Source organism: Pleurodeles waltl, chromosome 2_1, assembly GCF_031143425.1.
Source record: "Pleurodeles waltl isolate 20211129_DDA chromosome 2_1, aPleWal1.hap1.20221129, whole genome shotgun sequence".
NCBI classification, from domain to species: domain Eukaryota; kingdom Metazoa; phylum Chordata; class Amphibia; order Caudata; family Salamandridae; genus Pleurodeles; species Pleurodeles waltl.
The window spans coordinates 29372436-29398240 of record NC_090438.1 but is presented as its reverse complement, the minus strand read 5'-3'; the positions used below and the strand labels follow the sequence as shown (position 1 = coordinate 29398240).

At 49.1% G+C, this 25805-nt stretch overlaps 1 protein-coding gene across 9 annotated transcripts in view; it reads left to right on the top strand.

The window, feature by feature from the left end:
• OGT (O-linked N-acetylglucosamine (GlcNAc) transferase) overlaps positions 1 to 25805 on the top strand; it is a 486071-nt gene that overhangs the window by 224222 nt on the left and 236044 nt on the right. For 5 of the 9 annotated variants that reach the window (XR_011198862.1, XM_069209076.1, XM_069209038.1 and 2 more), the window contains exon 12: positions 20538 to 20738. Coding sequence is in view for 8 of the 9 variants with exons in the window: in XM_069209076.1 (XP_069065177.1) it covers positions 20538 to 20738 (201 nt within the window). In the remaining variant the exon portion in view is untranslated. The remainder of the gene's footprint in view (positions 1 to 20537; positions 20739 to 25805) is intronic. The other 4 variants (XM_069209047.1, XM_069209086.1, XM_069209030.1 and 1 more) reach the window with 1 other exon arrangement.

Below are 25805 nucleotides of genomic sequence, written 5' to 3'. Positions count from 1 at the left end.
TTTATTGCAAAATACACCCCAGAGGGCACCTTAGAGGTGCCCCCCTGAAACTTAACCGACTGTCTGTGTAGGCTGACTAGTTCCAGCAGCCTGCCACACTAGAGACATGTTGCTGGCCTCATGGGGAGAGTGCCTTTGTCACTCTGAGGCCAGTAACAAAGCCTGCACTGGGTGGAGATGCTAACACCTCCCCCAGGCAGGAGCTGTAACACCTGGCGGTGAGCCTCAAAGGCTCACCCCTTTGTCACAGCCCAGCAGGGCACTCCAGCTTAGTGGAGTTGCCCGCCCCCTCCGGCCACGGCCCCCACTTTTGGCGGCAAGGCTGGAGGGAACAAAGAAAGCAACAAGGAGGAGTCACTGGCCAGTCAGGACAGCCCCTAAGGTGTCCTGAGCTGAGGTGACTCTAACTTTTAGAAATCCTCCATCTTGCAGATGGAGGATTCCCCCAATAGGGTTAGGATTGTGACCCCCTCCCCTTGGGAGGAGGCACAAAGAGGGTGTACCCACCCTCAGGGCTAGTAGCCATTGGCTACTAACCCCCCAGACCTAAACACGCCCTTAAATTTAGTATTTAAGGGTGTAGGAAGTTGGCTCTGTATGTGCTATTTCAAAGTAAGGAATAGCATGCACAGAGTCCAAGGGTTCCCCTTAGAGGTAAAATAGTGGTAAAAAGAGATAATACTAATGCTCTATTTTGTGGTAGTGTGGTCGAGCAGTAGGCTTATCCAAGGAGTAGTGTTAAGCATTTGTTGTACATACACATAGACAATAAATGAGGTACACACACTCAGAGACAAATCCAGCCAATAGGTTTTGTTATAGAAAAATATCTTTTCTTAGTTTATTTTAAGAACCACAGGTTCAAATTCTACATGTAATATCTCATTTGAAAGGTATTGCAGGTAAGTACTTTAGGAACTTTAAATCATAAAAATTGCATGTATACTTTACAAGTTATTGACAAATAGCTATTTTAAAAGTGGACACTTAGTGCAATTTTCACAGTTCCTGGGGGAGGTAAGTTTTTGTTAGTTTTACCAGGTAAGTAAGACACTTACAGGGTTCAGTTCTTGGTCCAAGGTAGCCCACCGTTGGGGGTTCAGAGCAACCCCAAAGTCACCACACCAGCAGCTCAGGGCCGGTCAGGTGCAGAGTTCAAAGCGGCGCCTTAAACGCATAGGCTAGAATGGAGAGAAGGGGGTGCCCCGGTTCCGGTCTGCTTGCAGGTAAGTACCCGCGTCTTCGGAGGGCAGACCAGGGGGGTTTTGTAGGGCACCGGGGGGGACACAAGCCCACACAGAAATTTCACCCTCAGCAGCGCGGGGGCGGCCGGGTGCAGTGTAGAAACAAGCGTCGGGTTTGTAGTGTTAGTCTATGGGAGATCTCGGGATCTCTTCAGCGCTGCAGGCAGGCAAGGGGGGGGTTCCTCGGGGAAACCTCCACTTGGGCAAGGGAGAGGGACTCCTGGGGGTCACTTCTCCAACGAAAGTCCGGTCCTTCAGGTCCTGGGGGCTGCGGGGGCAGGGTCTCTCCCAGGCGTCGGGATTTAGGATTCAAAGAGTCGCGGTCAGGGGAAGCCTCGGGATTCCCTCTGCAGGCGGCGCTGTGGGGGCTCAGGGGGGACAGGTTTTGGTACTCACAGTATCAGAGTAGTCCTGGGGTCCCTCCTGAGGGGTTGGATCTCCACCAGCCGAGTCGGGGTCGCCGGGTGCAGTGTTGCAAGTCTCACGCTTCTTGCGGGGAGCTTGCAGGGTTCTTTCAAGGCTGCTGGAAACAAAGTTGCAGCCTTTCTTGGAGCAGGTCCGCTGTCCTCGGGAGTTTCTTGTCTTTTCGAAGCAGGGGCAGTCCTCAGAGGATGTCGAGGTCGCTGGTCCCTTTGGAAGGCGTCGCTGGAGCAGGATCTTTGGAAGGCAGGAGACAGGCCGGTGAGTTTCTGGAGCCAAGGCAGTAGTCGTCTTCTGGTCTTCCTCTGCAGGGGTTTTCAGCTAGGCAGTCCTTCTTCTTGTAGTTGCAGGAATCTAATTTTCTAGGGTTCAGGGTAGCCCTTAAATACTAAATTTAAGGGCGTGTTTAGGTCTGGGGGGTTAGTAGCCAATGGCTACTAGCCCTGAGGGTGGGTACACCCTCTTTGTGTCTCCTCCCAAGGGGAGGGGGTCACAATACTAACCCTATTGGGGGAATCCTCCATCTGCAAGATGGAGGATTTCTAAAAGTTAGTCACCTCAGCTCAGGACACCTTAGGGGCTGTCCTGACTGGCCAGTGACTCCTCCTTGTTATTCTCATTATTTTCTCCGGCCTTGCCGCCAAAAGTGGGGGCCGGGCCGGAGGGGGCGGGCAACTCCACTAGCTGGAGTGTCCTGCGGTGCTGTGACAAAGGGGTGAGCCTTTGAGGCTCACCGCCAGGTGTTACAGCTCCTGCCTGGGGGAGGTGTTAGCATCTCCACCCAGTGCAGGCTTTGTTACTGGCCTCAGAGTGACAAAGGCACTCTCCCCATGGGGCCAGCAACATGTCTCTAGTGTGGCAGGCTGCTGGAACTAGTCAGCCTACACAGATAGTCGGTTAAGTTTCAGGGGGCACCTCTAAGGTGCCCTCTGGGGTGTATTTTGCAATAAAATGTACACTGGCATCAGTGTGCATTTATTGTGCTGAGAAGTTTGATACCAAACTTCCCAGTTTTCAGTGTAGCCATTATGGTGCTGTGGAGTTCGTGTTTGACAGACTCCCAGACCATATACTCTTATGGCTACCCTGCACTTACAATGTCTAAGGTTTTGTTTAGACACTGTAGGGGTACCATGCTCATGCACTGGTACCCTCACCTATGGTATAGTGCACCCTGCCTTAGGGCTGTAAGGCCTGCTAGAGGGGTGTCTTAGCTATACTGCATAGGCAGTGAGAGGCTGGCATGGCACCCTGAGGGGAGTGCCATGTCGACTTACTCGTTTTGTCCTCACTAGCACACACAAGCTGGCAAGCAGTGTGTCTGTGCTGAGTGAGAGGTCTCCAGGGTGGCATAAGACATGCTGCAGCCCTTAGAGACCTTCCTTGGCATCAGGGCCCTTGGTACTAGAAGTACCAGTTACAAGGGACTTATCTGGATGCCAGGGTCTGCCAATTGTGGATACAAAAGTACATTTTAGGCGAAGGAACACTGGTGCTGGGGCCTGGTTAGCAGGGTCCCAGCACTCTTCTCAGTCAAGTCAGCATCAGTATCAGGCAAAAAGTGGGGGGTAACTGCAACAGGGAGCCATTTCTTTACACAAGCCCCCCCCAGCCCACAGGCCAGGAGACTCAGCCCAAGCTGGGAGAGTCTTCCTAGTCTGTCAGGCGAGGAAGAGTAGGAGAAATAGGCTGGTTAGTTGCAGGGCCTACTCTGCCTTACATCCTTCTGTTCAGGTCATTCCCTTTGGGGAACTGACTTACTTCCACAGTGATAGGACCTAGTCTGAATTGCCTCTTGTCTGCCTCTTCAATGTCTCCACCCATTCTTTCTATTTTGGTCTTAGAGGTATCCACCTCTGCTAACTTTATCTTGGCCAGGGTTACCCCTAGCTTACCCAGAGAGGTTACCCAGAGCTGGAGTAACCCCACCATGACCAATAGGGTCAGGGGGCCTAACTTGCTATTTGGCATGGGGTCACACCACCATGCTAAGGATAGTGCAGCCATAAAGGCTAACACCCAGCAGAGGCCACTGACAGCTGTCAGTGCCCAGAACCACACCTTTAGCTCTTCACCTAAAAGGGACGGGGCTAAGTTACAGGCTTCTTTGGGTTCAGGTGGCCTGTCTGCTGTATTGGAGTGGGGGGTTACCACATCTTGTAGTAAACACCCCTCTTCCACTCTTTCTTCTGTTAGCTGAGGAGCCACCCACTCAGGCTTAACAGTTGCCTGACTAGCCAGGACTTCTTGTGGGTCAGGTTGGACTTTATCAGGGCCATTTTTGGAGTTCTCCCCTACTGGAGCAGAATCTCCTTGGCTTGCTGTAACCTTGGCTAAAGGTTGTCCACCCTTCCTACTCTGTTTTCTTTTCTTCTTCTTCTGGGGCCTGCTTGCATTTACTGCAGAGGCAGGACTTCCAGAATCCTTGGGAGAGGACTGGCACTGGACCAGTTCCTCTCTTGGGCTCTGACTAACCTCTGGGTAGTCATTTCCAAGGAGACAATCAAGGGGGAGGTCTGTACTGACTACTACCCTTCTCCAGCTAAGAGTGCCACCCACTTCGATGGGTACTAAAGCCACAGGCCTCTTAGTGACCCTGTCTAGGCTAACTCTTACCCTGGCAGTCTCACCTGGGATGTACTGGTTTGAGAGCACCAGCCTGTCATGCACAATAGTGTGACTGGCACAAGTGTCTCTCAGGGCAGTGGTTGGGATTCCATTCACCAGTAGGTGGTGGAAGTGTCTACTTCCCTCCGGAATCTCCAACTCACCTGTTGGGCCCTGTTTCCAGTTGAAGGCTATGAAGACCTCCTCATCTGAGGAGTCATCTCCCATGGCTACACTGGTTACCCCTGGAATTTTGTTCTGGGGTTTGTTTTTGGGACAAGAAGTGTCCTTGGTGTGGTGCCCAGACTGTTTACAGTTGTGGCACCATGCCTTAGTGGCATCCCAGTTCTTACCCTGGTACCCACCTTTGTTTTGGGTTGTCTTGGGGCCCACCCACCTGTTCTGGTTTTTGGGGGCCTACAGAGGACTCTTTTTCTTTGTTTCTAGTGTCACCCACTTTCTCCTGGGGAGTTTTTGTAACCCCTTTCTTTTGGTCACCCCCAGTGGAAGTTTTGGTTACCCTAGTCTTGACCCAGTGGTCTGCCTTCTTTCCCAATTCTTGGGGAGAAATTGGACCTAGGTCTACCAGATACTGATGCAACTTTTCATTGAAGCAGTTACTTAAAATGTGTTCTTTCATAAACAAATTATAAAGCCCAACATAGTCACACACTTCATTTCCAGTTAACCAACCATCTAGTGTTTTTACTGAGTAGTCTACAAAGTCAACCCAGGTCTGGCTCGAGGATTTTTGAGCCCCCCTGAATCTAATTCTATACTCAGTGGAGAATCCAAAGCCCTCAATCAGGGTACCCTTCATGAGGTCATAAGATTCTGCATCTTTTCCAGAGAGTGTGAGGAGTCTATCCCTACACTTTCCAGTGAACATTTCCCAAAGGAGAGCACCCCAGTGAGATCTGTTTACTTTTCTGGTTACACAAGCCCTCTCAAAAGCTGTGAACCATTTGGTGATGTCATCACCATCTTCATATTTTGTCACAATCCCTTTGGGGATTTTTAACATGTCAGGAGAATCTCTGACCCTATTTATATTGCTGCCACCATTGATGGGTCCTAGGCCCATCTCTTGTCTTTCCCTTTCTGTGGCTAGGAGCTGTCTCTCTAAAGCCAATCTTTTGGCCATCCTGGCTAACAGGAGGTCATCTTCACTGAGAGCATCCTCAGTGATTTCAGAAATGTGGGACCCTCCTGTGAGGGACTCACTATTTCTGACTAACACAGTTGGAGACAGGACTTGAGGGGTCCTGTTCTCCCTATTTAGGACTGGAGGAGGGACATTGGCCTCCAAGTCACTAATCTCTTCCTCTGTGAGGTCATCATCAGAGGGGTTGGCTTTTTCAAACTCTGCCAACAGCTCCTGGAGCTGAATTTTGGTAGGTCTGGAGCCAATGGTTATTTTTTTGATATTACAGAGAGACCTTAGCTCCCTCATCTTAAGATGGAGGTAAGGTGTGGTGTCGAGTTCCACCACATTCATCTCTGTATCAGACATTATTTTGCTAAGAGTTGGAAGACTTTTTAAAGAATCTAAAACTGTTTCTAGAATCTAATTTCAAACTTTTAACAAACTTTTAAACTCTGAAAGACAATGCTAAACAGGGACTTAACACACAAGGCCCTAGCAGGACTTTTAAGAATTTAGAAAAATTTCAAATTGCAAAAATGAATTTCTAATGACAATTTTGGAATTTGTCGTGTGATCAGGTATTGGCTGAGTAGTCCAGCAAATGCAAAGTCTTGTACCCCACCGCTGATCCACCAATGTAGGAAGTTGGCTCTGTATGTGCTATTTCAAAGTAAGGAATAGCATGCACAGAGTCCAAGGGTTCCCCTTAGAGGTAAAATAGTGGTAAAAAATAGATAATACTAATGCTCTATTTTGTGGTAGTGTGGTCGAGCAGTAGGCTTATCCAAGGAGTAGTGTTAAGCATTTGTTGTACATACACATAGACAATAAATGAGGTACACACACTCAGAGACAAATCCAGCCAATAGGTTTTTGTATAGAAAAATATCTTTTCTTAGTTTATTTTAAGAACCACAGGTTCAAATTCTACATGTAATATCTCATTCGAAAGGTATTGCAGGAAAGTACTTTAGGAACTTCAAATCATCAAAATTGCATGTATACTTTTCGAGTTATTCACAAATAGCTGTTTTAAAAGTGGACACTTAGTGCAATTTTCACAGTTCCTAGGGGAGGTAAGTATTTGTTAGGTTAACCAGGTAAGTAAGACACTTACAGGGCTTAGTTCTTGGTCCAAGGTAGCCCACTGTTGGGGGTTCAGAGCAACCCCAAAGTCACCACACCAGCAGCTCAGGGCCGGTCAGGTGCAGAGTTCAAAGTGGTGCCCAAAACACATAGGCTAGAATGGAGAGAAGGGGGTGCCCCGGTTCCGGTCTGCTTGCAGGTAAGTACCCGCGTCTTCGGAGGGCAGACCAGGGGGGTTTTGTAGGGCACCGGGGGGGACACAAGCCCACACAGAAATTTCACCCTCAGCGGCGCGGGGCGGCCGGGTGCAGTGTAGAAACAAGCGTCGGGTTCGCAATGTTAGTCTATGAGAGATCTCGGGATCTCTTCAGCGCTGCAGGCAGGCAAGGGGGGGTTCCTCGGGGAAACCTCCACTTGGGCAAGGGAGAGGGACTCCTGGGGGTCACTTCTCCAGTGAAAGTCCGGTCCTTCAGGTCCTGGGGGCTGCGGGTGCAGGGTCTCTCCCAGGCGTCGGGACTTAGGATTCAAAGAGTCGCGGTCAGGGGAAGCCTCGGGATTCCCTCTGCAGGCGGCGCTGTGGGGGCTCAGGGGGGACAGGTTTTGGTACTCACAGTATCAGAGTAGTCCTGGGGTCCCTCCTGAGGTGTTGGATCTCCACCAGCCGAGTCGGGGTCGCCGGGTGCAGTGTTGCAAGTCTCACGCTTCTTGCGGGGAGCTTGCAGGGATCTTTAAAGCTTGCTGGAAACAAAGTTGCAGCTTTTCTTGGAGCAGGTCCGCTGTCCTCTGGAGTTTCTTGTCTTTTCGAAGCAGGGGCAGTCCTCAGAGGATGTCGAGGTCGCTGGTCCCTTTGGAAGGCGTCGCTGGAGCAGGATCTTTGGAAGGCAGGAGACAGGCCGGTGAGTTTCTGGAGCCAAGGCAGTTGTCGTCTTCTGGTCTTCCGCTGCAGGGGTTTTCAGCTAGGCAGTCCTTCTTCTTGTAGTTGCAGGAATCTAATTTTCTAGGGTTCAGGGTAGCCCTTAAATACTAAATTTAAGGGCGTGTTTAGGTCTGGGGCGTTAGTAGCCAATGGCTACTAGCCCTGAGGGTGGGTACACCCTCTTTGTGCCTCCTCCCAAGGGGAGGGGGTCACAATCCTAACCCTATTGGGGGAATCCTCCATCTGCAAGATGGAGGATTTCTAAAAGTTAGTCACTTCAGCTCAGGACACCTTAGGGGCTGTCCTGACTGGCCAGTGACTCCTCCTTGTTGCTTTCTTTGTTCCCTCCAGGCTTGCCGCCAAAAGTGGGGGCCGTGGCCGGAGGGGGCGGGCAACTCCACTAAGCTGGAGTGCCCTGCTGGGCTGTGACAAAGGGGTGAGCCTTTGAGGCTCACCGCCAGGTGTTACAGCTCCTGCCTGGGGGAGGTGTTAGCATCTCCACCCAGTGCAGGCTTTGTTACTGGCCTCAGAGTGACAAAGGCACTCTCCCCATGGGGCCAGCAACATGTCTCTGGTGTGGCAGGCTGCTGGAACTAGTCAGCCTACACAGACAGTCGGTTAAGTTTCAGGGGGCACCTCTAAGGTGCCCTCTGGGGTGTATTTTGCAATAAAATGTACACTGGCATCAGTGTGCATTTATTGTGCTGAGAAGTTTGATACCAAACTTCCCAGTTTTCAGTGTAGCCATTATGGTGCTGTGGAGTTCGTGTTTGACCGACTCCCAGACCATATACTCTTATGGCTACCCTGCACTTACAATGTCTAAGGTTTTGTTTAGACACTGTAGGGGTACCATGCTCATGCACTGGTACCCTCACCTATGGTATAGTGCACCCTGCCTTAGGGCTGTAAGGCCTGCTAGAGGGGTGTCTTACCTATACTGCATAGGCAGTGAGAGGCTGGCATGGCACCCTGAGGGGAGTGCCATGTCGACTTACTCGTTTTGTCCTCACTAGCACACACAAGCTGGCAAGCAGTGTGTCTGTGCTGAGTGAGAGGTCTCCAGGGTGGCATAAGACATGCTGCAGCCCTTAGAGACCTTCCTTGGCATCAGGGCCCTTGGTACTAGAAGTACCAGTTACAAGGGACTTATCTGGATGCCAGGGTCTGCCAATTGTGGATACAAAAGTACAGGTTAGGGAAAGAACACTGGTGCTGGGGCCTGGTTAGCAGGCCTCAGCACACTTTCAATTGTAAACATAGCATCAGCAAAGGCAAAAAGTCAGGGGGCAACCATGCCAAGGAGGCATTTCCTTACAAAGGGCTACCCTGAACCCTAGAAAATGAGATTCCTGCAACAACAAGAAGGACTACCCAGCTGAAAACCCCTGCAGAGGAAGACCAGAAGACAACAACTGCCTTGGCTCCAGAAACTCACCGGCCTGTCTCCTGCCTTCCAAAGAACTCTGCTCCAGCGACGCCTTCCAAAGGGACCAGCGACCTCTGAATCCTCTGAGGACTGCCCTGCTTCGACGACGACAAGAAACTCCCGAGGACAGCGGACCTGCTCCAAAAAGACTGCAACTTTGTTTCAAGAAGCAGCTTTAAAGAACCCTGCAACTCCCCGCAAGAAGCGTGAGACTTGCAACACTGCACCCGGCGACCCCGACTCGGCTGGTGGAGAACCAACACCTCAGGGAGGACCCCCGGACTACTCTACGACTGTGAGTACCAAAACCTGTCCCCCCTGAGCCCCCACAGCGCCGCCTGCAGAGGGAATCCCGAGGCTTCCCCTGACCGCGACTCTCTGAAACCTAAGTCCCGACGCCTGGAAAAGACCCTGCACCCGCAGCCCCCAGGACCTGAAGGACCGGACTTTCACTGCAGAAGTGACCCCCAGGAGTCCCTCTCCCTTGCCCTAGTGGAGGTTTCCCCGAGGAAGCCCCCCCCTTGCCTGCCTGCAGGGCTGAAGAGATCCCTTGATCTCTCATAGATTAACATTGAAAACCCGACGCTTGTTTCTACACTGCACCCGGCCGCCCCCGCGCTGCTGAGGGTGAAATTTCTGTGTGGGCTTGTGTCCCCCCCCGGTGCCCTACAAAACCCCCCTGGTCTGCCCTCCGAAGACGCGGGTACTTACCTGCAAGCAGACCGGAACCGGGGCACCCCCTTCTCTCCATTCTAGCCTATGCGTTTTGGGCACCACTTTGAACTCTGCACCTGACCGGCCCTGAGCTGCTGGTGTGGTGACTTTGGGGTTGCTCTGAACCCCCAACGGTGGGCTACCTTGGACCAAGAACTGAACCCTGTAAGTGTCTTACTTACCTGGTAAAACTAACAAAAACTTACCTCCCCCAGGAACTGTGAAAATTGCACTAAGTGTCCACTTTTAAAGTAGCTATTTGTCAATAACTTGAAAAGTATACATGCAATTGAAATGATTCAAAGTTCCTAATGTACTTACCTGCAATACCTTTCAAACAAGATATTACATGTTAAATTTGAACCTGTGGTTCTTAAAATAAACTAAGAAAAGATATTTTTCTATAACAAAACCTATTGGCTGGATTTGTCTCTGAGTGTGTGTACCTCATTTATTGTCTATGTGTATGTACAACAAATGCTTAACACTACTCCTTGGATAAGCCCACAGCTCGACCACACTACCACAAAATAGAGCATTAGTATTATCTCTTTTTACCACTATTTTACCTCTAAGGGGAACCCTTGGACTCTGTGCATGCTATTCCTTACTTTGAAATAGCACATACAGAGCCAACTTCCTACATTGGTGGATCAGCGGTGGGGTACAAGACTTTGCATTTGCTGGACTACTCAGCCAATACCTGATCACACGACAAATTCCAAAATTGTCATTAGAAATTGATTTTTGCAATTTGAAAAGTTTTCTAAATTCTTAAAAGACCTGCTAGGGCCTTGTGTTAGATCCTGTTTAGCATTTCTTTTGGAGTTTAAAAGTTTGTAAAAGTTTGAATTAGAACCTAGAACTAGTTTTAGATTCTTAAAAAGTATTCCAACTTTTAGAAGCAAAATGTCTAGCACAGATGTGACTGTGGTGGAACTCGACACCACACCTTACCTCCATCTACAGATGAGAGAGCTAAGGTCACTCTGTAAACTAAAGAAAATAACCATAGGCCCCAAACCTACCAAAATACAGCTCCAGGAGCTTTTGGCAGAGTTTGAAAAGGCCAACCCCTCTGAGGGTGGCAACTCAGAGGAAGAGGATAGTGACTTGGAGGACAATTCCCCCCTACCAGTCCTATCTAGGGAGAACAGGGTCTCTCAAACCCTGACTCCAAAAATAATAGTCAGAGATGCTGGTTCCCTCACAGGAGAGACCAACACCTCTGAAATCACTGAGGATAACTCCAGTGAAGAGGACATCCAGTTAGCCAGGATGGCCAAAAGATTGGCTTTGGAAAGACAGATCCTAGCCATAGAGAGGGAAAGACAAGAGGATGGGCCTAGGACCCATCAATGGTGGCAGCAACATAAATAGGGTCAGAGATTCTCCTGACATGTTGAAAATCCCTAAAGGGATTGTAACTAAATATGAAGATGGTGATGACATCACCAAATGGTTCACAGCTTTTGAGAGGGCTTGTGTAACCAGAAAAGTGAACAGATCTCACTGGGGTGCTCTCCTTTGGGAAATGTTCACAGGAAAGTGTAGGGATAGACTCCTCACACTCTCTGGAAAAGATGCAGAATCTTATGACCTCATGAAGGGTACCCTGATTGAGGGCTTTGGATTCTCCACTGAGGAGTATAGGATTAGATTCAGGGGGGCTCAAAAAACCTCGAGCCAGACCTGGGTTGACTTTGTAGACTACTCAGTAAAAACACTAGATGGTTGGATTCAAGGCAGTGGTGTAAGTAATTATGATGGGCTGTACAATTTATTTGTGAAAGAACACCTGTTAAGTAATTGTTTCAATGATAAACTGCATCAGCATCTGGTAGACCTAGGACCAATTTCTCCCCAAGAATTGGGAAAGAAGGCGGACCATTGGGTCAAGACAAGGGTGTCCAAAACTTCCACAGGGGGTGACCAAAAGAAAGGGGTCACAAAACCTCCCCAGGGGAAAGGTGGTGAGACAGCCAAAAATAAAAATAGTAAAGAGTCTTCTACAGGCCCCCAAAAACCTGCACAGGAGGGTGGGCCCAGAGCCTCTTCACAAAACAATCCTGGGTACAAGGGTAAAAACTTTGATCCCAAAAAGGCCTGGTGTCGAAACTGTAGTCAGTCTGGACACCAAACTGGAGACAAAGCCTGTCCCAAGAAAAGTTCCACTCCAAACTCCAATCCAGGTAACACTGGAATGGCTAGTCTCCAAGTGGGATCAACAGTGTGCCCAGAGCAAATCAGGGTCCACACTGAAGCTACTCTAGTCTCTGAGGGTGGGGTGGATTTAGCCACACTAGCTGCCTGGCCCCCTAACATGCAAAAATACAGGCAGCAGCTCTTTATTAATGGGACAAGTGTAGAGGGCCTGAGGGATACAGGTGCCAGTGTCACCATGGTGACAGAGAAACTGGTTTCCCCTGGCCAATACCTGACTGGAAAAACTTATACAGTCACCAATGCTGACAATCAAACTAAAGCACATCCCATGGCAATGGTAACTTTAGAATGGGGAGGGGTCAATGGCCTGAAACAGGTGGTGGTCTCCTCAAACATCCCAGTAGACTGTCTGCTTGGAAATGACCTGGAGTCCTCAGCATGGGCTGAGGTAGAACTAAAAACCCATGCAGCCATGCTGGGTATCCCTGAACTGGTGTGTGTAAAAACAAGAGCACAATGCAAGGCACAGGGTGAAAAAGTAGAGCTGGAAAAATGGCCCAGCCTACCAAGAGAAAAGGAAAGTCAGTTGGGAAACCAACTGCAACACAGTCAGAAAAAGAGAACCTCTCTTCTCAGGAAGAAGTTCTGCCCTCTGAGGGAACTGAGCCTTTGGAGCTTGAACCTTATCAGGTTGATCTCTTAGGCCCAGGGGGACCCTCAAGGGAGGAGCTGTGTAAGGGACAAGAAACCTGTCCCTCTCTTGAAGGCCTTAGGCAGCAAGCTGCTGAAGAGTCCAAGGGCAAGAAAAATGGAACACATAGGGTCTATTGGGAAGATGGACTCCTGTACACTGAGGCCAGAGACCCCAAACCTGGTGCCACTAGGAGAGTGGTAGTGCTTCAGTCGTTCAGAGAGTTTATTCTGACCTTAGCCCATGATATTCCCCTTGCTGGGCATTTGGGACAAACCAAGACGTGGGAGAGGTTAGTCAACCACTTCTACTGGCCCAATATGTCCCAGAAGGTTAAGGAGTTTTGCCTCTCCTGCCCCACCTGTCAATCCAGTGGTAAGACAGGTGGGCACCCAAAGGCCCCCCTCATTCCACTTCCAGTGGTGGGGGTCCCCTTTGAAAGAGTGGGTGTGGACATAGTTGGTCCACTGGAACCTCCCACAGCCTCAGGAAATATGTACATCCTAGTAGTAGTGGATCATGCTACTAGGTATCCTGAAGCTATTCCCCTTAGGTCGACTACTGCCCCTGCAGTAGCCAAGGCCCTCATTGGTATCTTTACCAGAGTGGGTTTCCCTAAGGAGGTGGTGTCTGACAGAGGTACCAACTTCATGTCAGCATACCTAAAACACATGTGGAATGAGTGTGGAGTGACTTACAAATTCACTACACCATACCATCCACAAACTAATGGCTTAGTTGAGAGATTCAACAAGACATTAAAAGGCATGATCATGGGGCTCCCAGAAAAACTCAAAAGGAGATGGGATGTCCTCTTGCCATGTCTGCTTTTTGCTTACAGAGAGGTGCCACAGAAGGGAGTAGGATTCTCACCCTTTGAACTTCTGTTTGGTCATCCTGTAAGGGGACCACTTGCTCTTGTTAAAGAAGGCTGGGAGAGACCTCTTCATGAGCCTAAACAAGACATAGTGGACTATGTACTTGGCCTTCGCTCTAGAATGGCAGAGTACATGGAAAAGGCAACCAAAAACCTTGAGGCCAGCCAACAGCTCCAGAAGTTTTGGTATGACCAAAAGGCTGCACTGGTTGAGTTCCAACCAGGGCAGAAAGTCTGGGTTCTGGAGCCTGTGGCTCCCAGGGCACTCCAGGACAAATGGAGTGGCCCTTACCCAGTGCTAGAAAGGAAGAGTCAGGTCACCTACCTGGTGGACCTGGGCACAAGCAGGAGCCCCAAGAGGGTGATCCATGTGAACCGCCTTAAGCTCTTCCATGACAGGGCTGATGTGAATCTGTTGATGGTAACAGATGAGGATCAGGAGGCAGAGAGTGAACCTCTCCCTGATCTTCTGTCATCAGACCCAAAAGATGACTCAGTAGATGGAGTGATCTACTCAGACACCCTCTCTGGCCAACAGCAAGCTGATTGTAGGAGAGTCCTACAACAGTTTCCTGAACTCTTCTCCCTAACCCCTGGTCAGACACACCTGTGTACCCATGATGTGGACACAGGAGACAGCATGCCTGTCAAAAACAAAATTTTTAGACAGTCTGACCATGTTAAGGAAAGCATCAAGGTGGAAGTCCACAAGATGCTGGAATTGGGAGTAATTGAGTGCTCTGACAGCCCCTGGGCTAGCCCAGTGGTCTTAGTCCCAAAACCTCACACCAAAGATGGAAAGAAAGAGATGAGGTTTTGTGTGGACTACAGAGGGCTCAATTCTGTCACCAAGACAGATGCCCATCCAATTCCTAGAGCTGATGAGCTCATAGATAAATTAGGTGCTGCCAAATTCTTAAGTACCTTTGACTTGACAGCAGGGTACTGGCAAATAAAAATGGCACCTGGAGCAAAAGAGAAAACAGCATTCTCCACACCTGATGGGCATTATCAGTTTACTGTTATGCCCTTTGGTTTAAAGAATGCCCCTGCCACCTTCCAAAGGTTGGTGAATCAAGTCCTTGCTGGCTTGGAGTCCTTTAGTACAGCTTATCTTGATGATATTGCTGTCTTTAGCTCCACCTGGCAGGATCACCTGGTCCACCTGAAGAAGGTTTTGAAGGCTCTGCAATCTGCAGGCCTCTCTATCAAGGCATCCAAATGCCAGATAGGGCAGGGAACTGTGGTTTACTTGGGCCACCTTGTAGGTGGAGGCCAAGTTCAGCCACTCCAACCCAAGATCCAGACTATTCTGGACTGGGTAGCTCCAAAAACCCAGACTCAAGTCAGGGCATTCCTTGGCTTGACTGGGTATTACAGGAGGTTTGTGAAGGGATATGGATCCATTGTGACAGCCCTCACTGAACTCACCTCCAAGAAAATGCCCAAGAAAGTGAACTGGACTGTGGAATGCCAACAGGCCTTTGACACCCTGAAACAAGCAATGTGCTCAGCACCAGTTCTAAAAGCTCCAGATTATTCTAAGCAGTTCATTGTGCAGACAGATGCCTCTGAACATGGGATAGGGGCAGTTTTGTCCCAAACAAATGATGATGGCCTTGACCAGCCTGTTGCTTTCATTAGCAGGAGGTTACTCCCCAGGGAGCAGCGTTGGAGTGCCATTGAGAGGGAGGCCTTTGCTGTGGTTTGGTCCCTGAAGAAGCTGAGACCATACCTCTTTGGGACTCACTTCCTAGTTCAAACTGACCACAGACCTCTTGTAAGGAAATGCCTCCTTGGCATGGTTGCCCCCTGACTTTTTGCCTTTGCTGATGCTATGTTTACAATTGAAAGTGTGCTGAGGCCTGCTAACCAGGCCCCAGCACCAGTGTTCTTTCCCTAACCTGTACTTTTGTATCCACAATTGGCAGACCCTGGCATCCAGATAAGTCCCTTGTAACTGGTACTTCTAGTACCAAGGGCCCTGATGCCAAGGAAGGTCTCTAAGGGCTGCAGCATGTCTTATGCCACCCTGGAGACCTCTCACTCAGCACAGACACACTGCTTGCCAGCTTGTGTGTGCTAGTGAGGACAAAACGAGTAAGTCGACATGGCACTCCCCTCAGGGTGCCATGCCAGCCTCTCACTGCCTATGCAGTATAGGTAAGACACCCCTCTAGCAGGCCTTACAGCCCTAAGGCAGGGTGCACTATACCATAGGTGAGGGTACCAGTGCATGAGCATGGTACCCCTACAGTGTCTAAACAAAACCTTAGACATTGTAAGTGCAGGGTAGCCATAAGAGTATATGGTCTGGGAGTTTGTCAAACACGAACTCCACAGCACCATAATGGCTACACTGAAAACTGGGAAGTTTGGTATCAAACTTCTCAGCACAATAAAGGCACACTGATGCCAGTGTACATTTTATTGTAAAATACACCCCAGAGGGCACCTTAGAGGTGCCCCCTGAAACTTAACCGACTGTCTGTGTAGGCTGACTAGTTTTAGCAGCCTGCCACAAACCGAGACATGTTGCTGGCCCCATGGGGAGAGTGCCTTTGTCACTCTGAGGCCAGTAACAAAGCCTGCACTGGGTGGAGATGCTAACACCTCCCCCAGGCAGGAATTGTCACACCTGGCGGTGAGCCTCAAAGGCTCACCTCCTTTGTGCCAACCCAGCAGGACACTCCAGCTAGTGGAGTTGCCCGCCCCCTCCGGCCAGGCCCCACTTTTGGCGGCAAGGCCGGAGAAAATAATGAGAAAAACAAGGAGGAGTCACTGGCCAGTCAGGACAGCCCCTAAGGTGTCCTGAGCTGAGGTGACTCTGACTTTCAGAAATCCTCCATCTTGCAGATGGAGGATTCCCCCAATAGGGTTAGGATTGTGACCCCCTCCCCTTGGGAGGAGGCACAAAGAGGGTGTACCCACCCTCAGGGCTAGTAGCCATTGGCTTCTAACCCCCCAGACCTAAACACGCCCTTAAATTTAGTATTTAAGGGCTACCCTGAACCCTAGAAAATTAGATTCCTGCAACAACAAGAAGAAGGACTGCCTAGCTGAAAACCCCTGCAGAGGAAGACCAGAAGACAACAACTGCCTTGGCTCCAGAAACTCACCGGCCTGTCTCCTGCCTTCCAAAGATCCTGCTCCAGCGACGCCTTCCAAAGGGACCAGCGACCTCGACATCCTCTGAGGACTGCCCCTGCTTCAAAAAGACAAGAAACTCCCGAGGACAGCGGACCTGCTCCAAGAAAAGCTGCAACTTTGTTTCCAGCAGCTTTAAAGAACCCTGCAAGCTCCCCACAAGAAGCGTGAGACTTGCAACACTGCACCCGGCGACCCCGACTCGGCTGGTGGCGATCCAACACCTCAGGAGGGACCCCAGGACTACTCTAAGACTGTGAGTACAAAAACCTGTCCCCCCTGAGCCCCCACAGCGCCGCCTGCAGAGGGAATCCCGAGGCTTCCCCTGACCGCGACTCTTTGAACCTAAAGTCCCGACGCCTGGGAGAGACCCTGCACCCGCAGCCCCCAGGACCTGAAGGACCGGACTTTCACTAGAGGAGTGACCCCCAGGAGTCCCTCTCCCTTGACCAAGTGGAGGTTTCCCCGAGGAACCCCCCCCTTGCCTGCCTGCAGCGCTGAAGAGATCCCTAGATCTCCCATTGACTTCCATTACAAACCCGACACTTGTTTCTACACTGCACCCGGCCGCCCCCGCGCTGCTGAGGGTGAAATTTCTGTGTGGGCTTGTGTCCCCCCCGGTGCCCTACAAAACCCCCCTGGTCTGCCATCCAAAGACGCGGGTACTTACCTGCAAGCAGACCGGAACCGGGGCACCCCCTTCTCTCCATTCTAGCCTATGTGTTTTGGGCACCACTTTGAACTCTGCACCTGACCGGCCCTGAGCTGCTGGTGTGGTGACTTTGGGGTTGCTCTGAACCCCCAACGGTGGGCTACCTTGGACCCAGAACTAAGCCCTGTAAGTGTCTTACTTACCTGGTTAACCTAACAAATACTTACCTCCCCTAGGAACTGTGAAAATTGCACTAAGTGTCCACTTTTAAAACAGCTATTTGTGAGTAACTTGAAAAGTATACATGCAATTTTGATGATTTGAAGTTCCTAAAGTACTTACCTGCAATACCTTTCGAATGAGATATTACATGTAGAATTTGAACCTGTGGTTCTTAAAATAAACTAAGAAAAGATATTTTTCTATAACAAAACCTATTGGCTGGATTTGTCTCTGAGTGTGTGTACCTCATTTATTGTCTATGTGTATGTACAACAAATGCTTAACACTACTCCTTGGATAAGCCTACTGCTCGACCACACTACCACAAAATAGAGCATTAGTATTATCTCTTTTTGCCACTATCTTACCTCTAAGGGGAACCCTTGGACTCTGTGCATGCTATTCCTTACTCTGAAATAGCACATACAGAGCCAACATCCTACAACTGCCTAGCTGAAAAACCCCTGCAGAGGAAGACCAGAAGACGACAACTGCCTTGGCTCCAGAAACTCACCGGCCGGTCTCCTGCCTTCCAAAGATCCTGCTCCAGCGACGCCTTCCAAAGGGACCAGCGACCTCGACATCCTCTGAGGACTGCCCCTGCTTCGAAAAGACAAGAAACTCCCGAGGACAGCGGACCTGCTCCAAGAAAGGCTGCAACTTTGTTTCCAGCAGCCTTGAAAGAACCCTGCAAGCTCCCCGCAAGAAGCGTGAGACTTGCAACACTGCACCCGGCGACCCCGACTCGGCTGGTGGAGATCCAACACCTCAGGAGGGACCCCAGGACTACTCTGATACTGTGAGTACCAAAACCTGTCCCCCCTGAGCCCCCACAGCGCCGCCTGCAGAGGGAATCCCGAGGCTTCCCCTGACCGCGACTCTTTGAATCCAAAGTCCCGACGCCTGGGAGAGACCCTGCACCCGCAGCCCCCAGGACCTGAAGGACCGGACTTTCACTGGAGAAGTGACCCCCAGGAGTCCCTCTCCCTTGCCCAAGTGGAGGTTTCCCCGAGGAACCCCCCCCCCCTTGCCTGCCTGCAGCGCTGAAGAGATCCCGAGATCTCTCATAGACTAACATTGCGAACCCGACGCTTGTTTCTACACTGCACCCGGCCGCCCCCGCGCTGCTGAGGGTGAAATTTCTGTGTGGGCTTGTGTCCCCCCCCGGTGCCCTACAAAACCCTCCCTGGTCTGCCCTCCGAAGACGCGGGTACTTACCTGCAAGCAGACCGGAACCGGGGCACCCCCTTCTCTCCATTCTAGCCTATGCGTTTTGGGCACCGCTTTGAACTCTGCACCTGACCGGCCCTGAGCTGCTGGTGTGGTGACTTTGGGTTTGCTCTGAACCCCCAACGGTGTGCTACCTTGGACCAAGAACTGAACCCTGTAAGTGTCGTACTTACCTGGTAAAACTAACAAAAACTTACCTCCCTCAGGAACTGTGAAAATTGCACTAAGTGTCCACTTTTAAAGTAGCTATTTGTCAATAACTTGAAAAGTATACATGCAATTGAGATGATTCAAAGTTCCTAATGTACTTACCTGCAATACCTTTCAAACAAGATATTACATGTTAAATTTGAACCTGTGGTTCTTAAAATAAACTAAGAAAAGATATTTTTCTATAACAAAACCTATTGGCTGGATTTGTCTCTGAGTGTGTGTACCTCATTTATTGTCTATGTGTATGTACAACAAATGCTTAACACTACTCCTTGGATAAGCCTACTGCTCGACCACACTACCACAAAATAGAGCATTAGTATTATCTCTTTTTACCACTATTTTACCTCTAAGGGGAACCCTTGGACTCTGTGCATGCTATTCCTTACTTTGAAATAGCACATACAGAGCCAACTTCCTACACACATACAGAGCCAACTTCCTACAGTAGCAGAGAACCTTTTATAGCTTCAGTACTCTGGTAAATGCATACACATCTGTCTTGAGCTCCTAAATGTAACAGGGTCTAGTAGGAGCATAGGAAAGTTCTTTATTCAGAACACTAATATCGCGTTCTGTTCCGTTCACCAGAAGCTCACCACTCCCTTCTTGTGCACTTTCAGCTGGTATCTTGTTTTGACTCCTGGTGTGTGCTCTTCCCCTTGTAAGAGGGTGCAAAACTTACCTTTTGTCCTTTTGTTTGAAAATGCTTGCTTTCCCTGTTTTGAGTAGTTCCTGTGAGTCACGTTTTCTTTACGTTTTAGGTCCATTAGCTCTATTCATTGTCATTGACTGAAGAGTCCACTAATTCGTTGTTTGAACCATTGCAGGAAAACTTATTCTCTAGTGACATTACCTGTCCATAGGCTTTGGATTTTTGGAAGTTAAATCATTTCTTGGCATAGGAATAAACCTTGCAAAACTTGTAGTCTTTCATATCTCAAAAACTTTGATTACTGTCTTTAATTTCTTCCTCATACTTGGGCACTTTTTCTAGAATTTCATAGCTCTTATGTGTTCCCTCATCTAGTTTCAGATCCAAATTTTCTGTTCGGTAATTTGCTTCTTCAGACTCAGTTGTACCCTCTGCTTGTTTTTATCAACATTAGATCTCGGTTTGTTTGTTTTTCTCTCTCTCTCCCCCTTTCTCTCTCTCGCTCTGTAATTATTAATGTAGCTAGATTGTGCAAGAATATTTTTTTTGTGTGATGTAAAATAAATAAAATATATATTTTTTAATTTTATTTTTAATTGTCGGATTTCCTGAGTGGCTCGTGTATTTCTTCCTCAGTTGTTTTTGTGCTGTTTAAATGCTTTACACTTGTTACTTTGCATAAGCCTTGAACTGTGAGCCACAGCTACCTTGGGTTAAACTAGAGAGTTTACCTAGTGACTTATTGCTCCTAAAGGGGTCGGTAAGTATATTACATGGTGAGGTCTCGCAAACTTTGCAAATACTGTACCCCATTTCCTCGCACTTCATGCAAGCCTGACTGTTTTGTGCCACAACGAAGCTCCAGCTGAGCAAAACATTTAACAAACAAACCCCGATAAACGCTGTTTCATCATTAACATGCCACCTGAAAGTGTATTTTTTTTCTCTCCTGCCACAATGAGTCATTTTTATCTGGTTTAAAATTAGTGGCAGGTGGTAATCAATGTACGTGGTGAGTTTTTCATAGAATCCCTTTCCCGCTGAATGTTCTGTGCTTCCTTCAGTGTTTTATATGCCCTTCTGTGTTGGTTTTGGGCTCAAAGAGTTTTTTGTTCCTTTAGATTGTATGTGATTGGAGTGATTATGATGAGCGAATGAAGAAGCTGGTTGGTATTGTTGCTGACCAACTGGAGAAGAACCGGCTGCCATCTGTCCATCCGCACCACAGCATGCTCTATCCACTCTCTCACGCTTTCCGAAAGGCTATTGCAGAAAGGCATGGAAACCTGTGTCTGGACAAGGTAACATCTGAGCGTAGAAAGGTATACCTTAGCAAATAGGCACCTGCTTCACTGCACAGTAGATAGCATCTGAAGGAATGTTTGCATGCCTATGTATTCAAGTTATGTGTACTGTAATATTGGCGTTATGTTTTGATAGGCCTGCATCTAGTATGGGTGAGCTGTGTGCCATTGCTGATGTGCTTTAGATTGACATCAATTATATTTTCACCGTCCACCTGCTAGAGTTGTGCAGCAAATACTGGAATTAGGTTAATATGTGTATAACTTAGTTGGTAATCTATTGTGCTACAGACTTTTACCCACCTTCTGAATACTCTCTCAGGCTTCAGACTGGACCTGGTGCATCTTCAGCAGTACACCTGCGCTGTGGCAGGTGATGCCTGGGGCTCTGTTGTTGCCGTTGCAGATGCTGATGGCAGGAAGATGTGCACGAGGACCACTCTCAGGAGACATGCGTGGCTCAGAGGCACAAGCCTCTATAATTAACATGCCGTTCATGGGGTTGCCCTGTTCGGACAGGTGATGGATAAGCTCCAACAACTTAAGAAAGATAACAAGAATGCAAAGGCAATGGGGCACTACAGTTACTCCAGTATTGGAACTTTCATGGATTCACATGCTTGAATCATTCCCCGTCGTCGAGATGGGAGTCCTGGTATAAATTTTCATAAGTAATGTTAAAACATATTGAAGAGAAAAAGGCCCTAGGCCTCTTCAATTTGATAGTCTATCAGAGTCATTTTGTGAAAAGGACCAAACTTGATCCTCCACCAATCAGGCGACAGCACCCTTCAGAACCTCCTGAGAGAAGCTCTAGCACCTCAGATTTTCTACCGCACGTCGTGCTAGGGAGTCTCCTCAGAGCTCTGCTCTGTTTTCACACCTTTATTCAGCTCTTTTTCTCTCAGAGAAACTCAATTATTTTGATTTGTCAGCTATTTTTCAACTATGTCTTACAAGGAAAAGAAAAGTCTCTTTAGAGACTGCAAGACTTGTGGGAAGAAAAGACTTCATTCTGAAGATCCTCATCAAGACTGCATTTACTGCCTCTATCCAGATCATTCAGCCAAGGACTGTAAGATTTGCCGTACTTTTTCTTCTAAAACTTTAAAGGATAGAGAAGGCAGATTACTAATATGGCTGCAGAAACTGAAGCATAGGAAGGATCCAGTTTCTGATTCTGAGAGTGAGGAATCATCCACTTCCAAGAGATCAACTAAAAGAGCAAGATCACGCTCTAGATCTCCCTCACAAACCTCAAGGAAAGCCCTCAAAAAGACTGCTTCAAGGTCTTATAAGGGTCGCAGCCCATCTTCTTCCCCAACTAGACTCTCGAGTAAAGAGGGGAAAAAACATTCTTCCAGTTCTGAGAGGCACAGGAAATCCTCATCTGTTCCACCATCTGTGCCTTTCAAAAAGCCATCTTCTGTGACTGGAAAAAAGGCCTCGACGACGGATTCCCCGTCGACGGCACCGTCGGTGGGCGCATTGCTGACGACTCCAACTACTTTAGGTATTCCGTCGTCCACGGCTCCGTCGGCGACATCGTCGATGTACACCACCGTCGACGACAACTACAACGACGACTTCAGCGTCGACGACCGTCTACACCTCGTCATCGTCGACGGCGCTGATGTCAGTATCATCTTTACCGTAGACGAGGACTTCGCCGATGGTAGACTCGTCGGCGAAGCTTGCGGCTATTAAAATAACCGTGCGTCCAGCATCGACGGCACCGTCTACGACAGTCAGTTTACATGTCGTCAACGAGATCGTCGACGAGGGAAAAATACCAAAAAAGAACAAACATTAACTCCAACCCACACTTCACCTAGTAAGGTATCCTCCCTGGTACCAGTACATCTTTGGGAGGGAGATGATGATTCAGACGAAGATGGGCCTTTTTGGTACGGCCCACAGCCCCTCTGAATTGAATGTAAAATATCAGGAAGAGGAGGAATATGAGGAAGCTTATGATCCCCAGGCTTCCTTGGAGCATCAGCAGTAAACAGGGAACGTATATCCCTTCCGACCTGCTTTCTGGCCTTAGAGCCATGTTGGTGGATTATAACAGAAGGTTTCCTCCACAAGGAGAACAGCCTCATCCATCGCCCATTTCTGGTCCTTCTACTCCACATCAAAGACCGACGACTTTGCATCTCACAGATGTGGCTACCCCAGACATGACAATTCCCCAGGACACTGACATTTCAGATGGAGATCAAGAAGAAGGAGAGCTCATAGATGATAACTCAGAGTGGGACGAGTATATTATTCCTGCTCCATCTTCTCCTTCTCATTCGAAGGTGGAGTCCCCACCTGAAGACATTGGAGGTTTTCACAATCTCTTAGAGAGGGCAGCCAAGCGCTTTGCATTACCGCTACCTACGAAGCAAACAGATTGTTTCCTTTATGATTTTAAAGAGCCCTTCCAGAAGTCTGTGCATTCCATCCCAATGGTGAACTACTTGTGGGAAGAAGGCCTTAAAGTCATGAATAATCCAGCAACAGTCACAGCAGTTTTACCACGTCTGGATAAGAAGTACAAAGCTCCCGATGATGCCCCAACATGCTTGACAGGCCATCCTCCTCCAGATTCCGTAGTAGCTCAAGCGGCTCAAAGAAGATCAAAGAATCCTTCGGCTCCAATTTCTGCGCCCCCAGATAAGGAGGGTAGAAGGCTAGACAATATAGGAAAAAGATTTTCTTCCATGGCCAGCTTAGTGCTTAGAGCTTCCAACTCCTTGGCTATTTTGTCTCGATACGACAGACAGCTTTGGGCAGATATTGCACCTTTCATTAGTCAACTGCTGGAAGACGTAAAATCAGAGGCAAATAAGACTGTGCAAGAGGGTCAACGCGCGTCTGCAGAGCTTGTAGACTGCGCAATGGACATAGCGACCACTGCTTTCAGACAGCTTGCAGGCGCTGCTGTATTAAGAAGGCAGGGCTGGCTCAAAGCCACCTCATTTCGTCCAGAATAAGATCCTAGACTTACCCTTTGATGGCCAAGCGTTATTTGGGAAACATGTGGACGAAGCCCTACAGTCAATTAAAACGGACACGGACACTGCAAGGTCACTAGGGACCCTGCAATATCGGAAATCGTCCTTTCGCCCTAGGGGGCGCGGCCAGCCCTCTTACAGAGGAGGGTATCAACAACAGAGATACTCTTCCTATCCGTCATCTTCACAACAATTTCGGCCATACTATTCCCAAAGACAACCGACTCAACCAGCCTATAATAGACCGGCAGGCCGTGGACGCTCAACCCGCCCTGCTAAGGATGCAGCTCGTAGAACCTGATGTCTTCGAGGCGCCGGCTACGCCCAGTCTTCCTCCTGTCACCCTGGGCGGAAGAATTTCCTTATGTTCGATGGCATCTGTTGCTGCAGATACACATGTTGTGCACAGTCCGCCATCTGGTGTTGGGTCGGAGTGTTACAAGTTGTTTTTCTTCGAAGAAGTCTTTCGAGTCACGAGACCGAGGGACTCCTCCTCTTTGCTTCCATTGCGCATGGGCGTCGGCTCCATCTTAGATTGTTTTTTTTCCGCTCTCGGGTTCGGACGTGTTCCTTTTCGCTCCGGATTTCGGGACAGAAAGATAGTCAAAACTTCAAAAAACTACGTCGGTATTGTTTCGCTCGGGATCGGGATAGTTAGAATCGACACCAAATCGTGAAGAGCTCCGGTAGCCCTTCGGGGTAATTTCGATCCCCCGTCGGGGCCTGGTCACCCCGACCGCGTGTAACATCGACATCGATGGAACGGACCCCGTTCCGATTCTGTCCTAAATGCCACAATAAATATCCATATACGGACCAACATTTGGTCTGTAACTTGTGCCTGTCACCCGAGCACAAAGAAGAAACTTGTGAGGCCTGTCGTGCGTTCCGGTCCCAAAAAACGCTCCGTGACCGTCGAGCCAGAAGATTACAGATGGCGTCCACGCCGACAGAACACCGAGAGTTCGAGGAACAAGGAGAAGAGGAGGAAGCCTTCTCCATCCATGAATCTGACTCGGATGAATTTGACGTCGATGAAACTGTGAGTAAGACGTCGAAAAGCACACAGCACAAGAAAACAGACAAGGCCCAGGGGACGCCACTGCCAACTGGCCATGGCTCAACCCATAAAGGTGACCGTCCATCGGCACCGAAAAAGGCCGAACTGGTGCCCAGAACGTCCGACTCGGGTCGAGACAAAGGCACGCAACATTCTCGGGACCGAGAAAGTGTTGCCGAAAAAGATCGACGCCGAGAAAGCAGAGCCGACGCTGCTCGACGCAGAGACAGCGGCACCGAGGATGATCGACGTCGAAAAGGCTCGACTCTGAAAAAGAAGAGATTCGTCTCGGAGCCGAAAACAAAAAAAGACACAGTTTCGGTGCCAAAACAACCAGCAACCGAACCCACTACCGGCTCATATTCAGAGGAACAATCATTGTCCTCTCAAATGCATAAACACAGGTTTGAAGAGGAGTTACAGACTACTGATGTAGACCATACACAAAAGAGGATCTTCATCCAGAGTGGAACAGGGAAGATTAGCACTCTTCCACCAATCAGGAGAAAAAGGAGACTAGAGTTCCAGACTGAACAACTAACACCACAAGCAAAGGTGGCAAAGAAAGCAACTCCGCCACCCTCTCCTCCACCTGTAACTCAGATATCACCGGCACAAACTCCGTCACATTCACCGGCTTACACCACCATGAGCCAAGATGCTTGGGACCTATACGACGCCCCAGTGTCAGACAATAGTCCAGAGTCATACCCTACCAAGCCCTCACCACCTGAGGACAGCACAGCGTATGCGCAGGTGGTAGCTAGGGCAGTAGAATTCCACAACGTGTCGTTACACACAGAACCTGTCGAGGATGACTTCCTTTTTAACACCCTCTCCTCCACCCATAGCAACTACCAAAGCCTGCCTATGCTTCCAGGAATGCTAAGGCACGCTAAGCAAATCTTCAAAGACCCTGTCAAGAGTAGAGCGATCACTCCGAGGGTAGAGAAAAAATATAAAGCACCTCCCACAGACCCTGCTTTTATCACCTCTCAACTGCCACCAGACTCAGTCGTG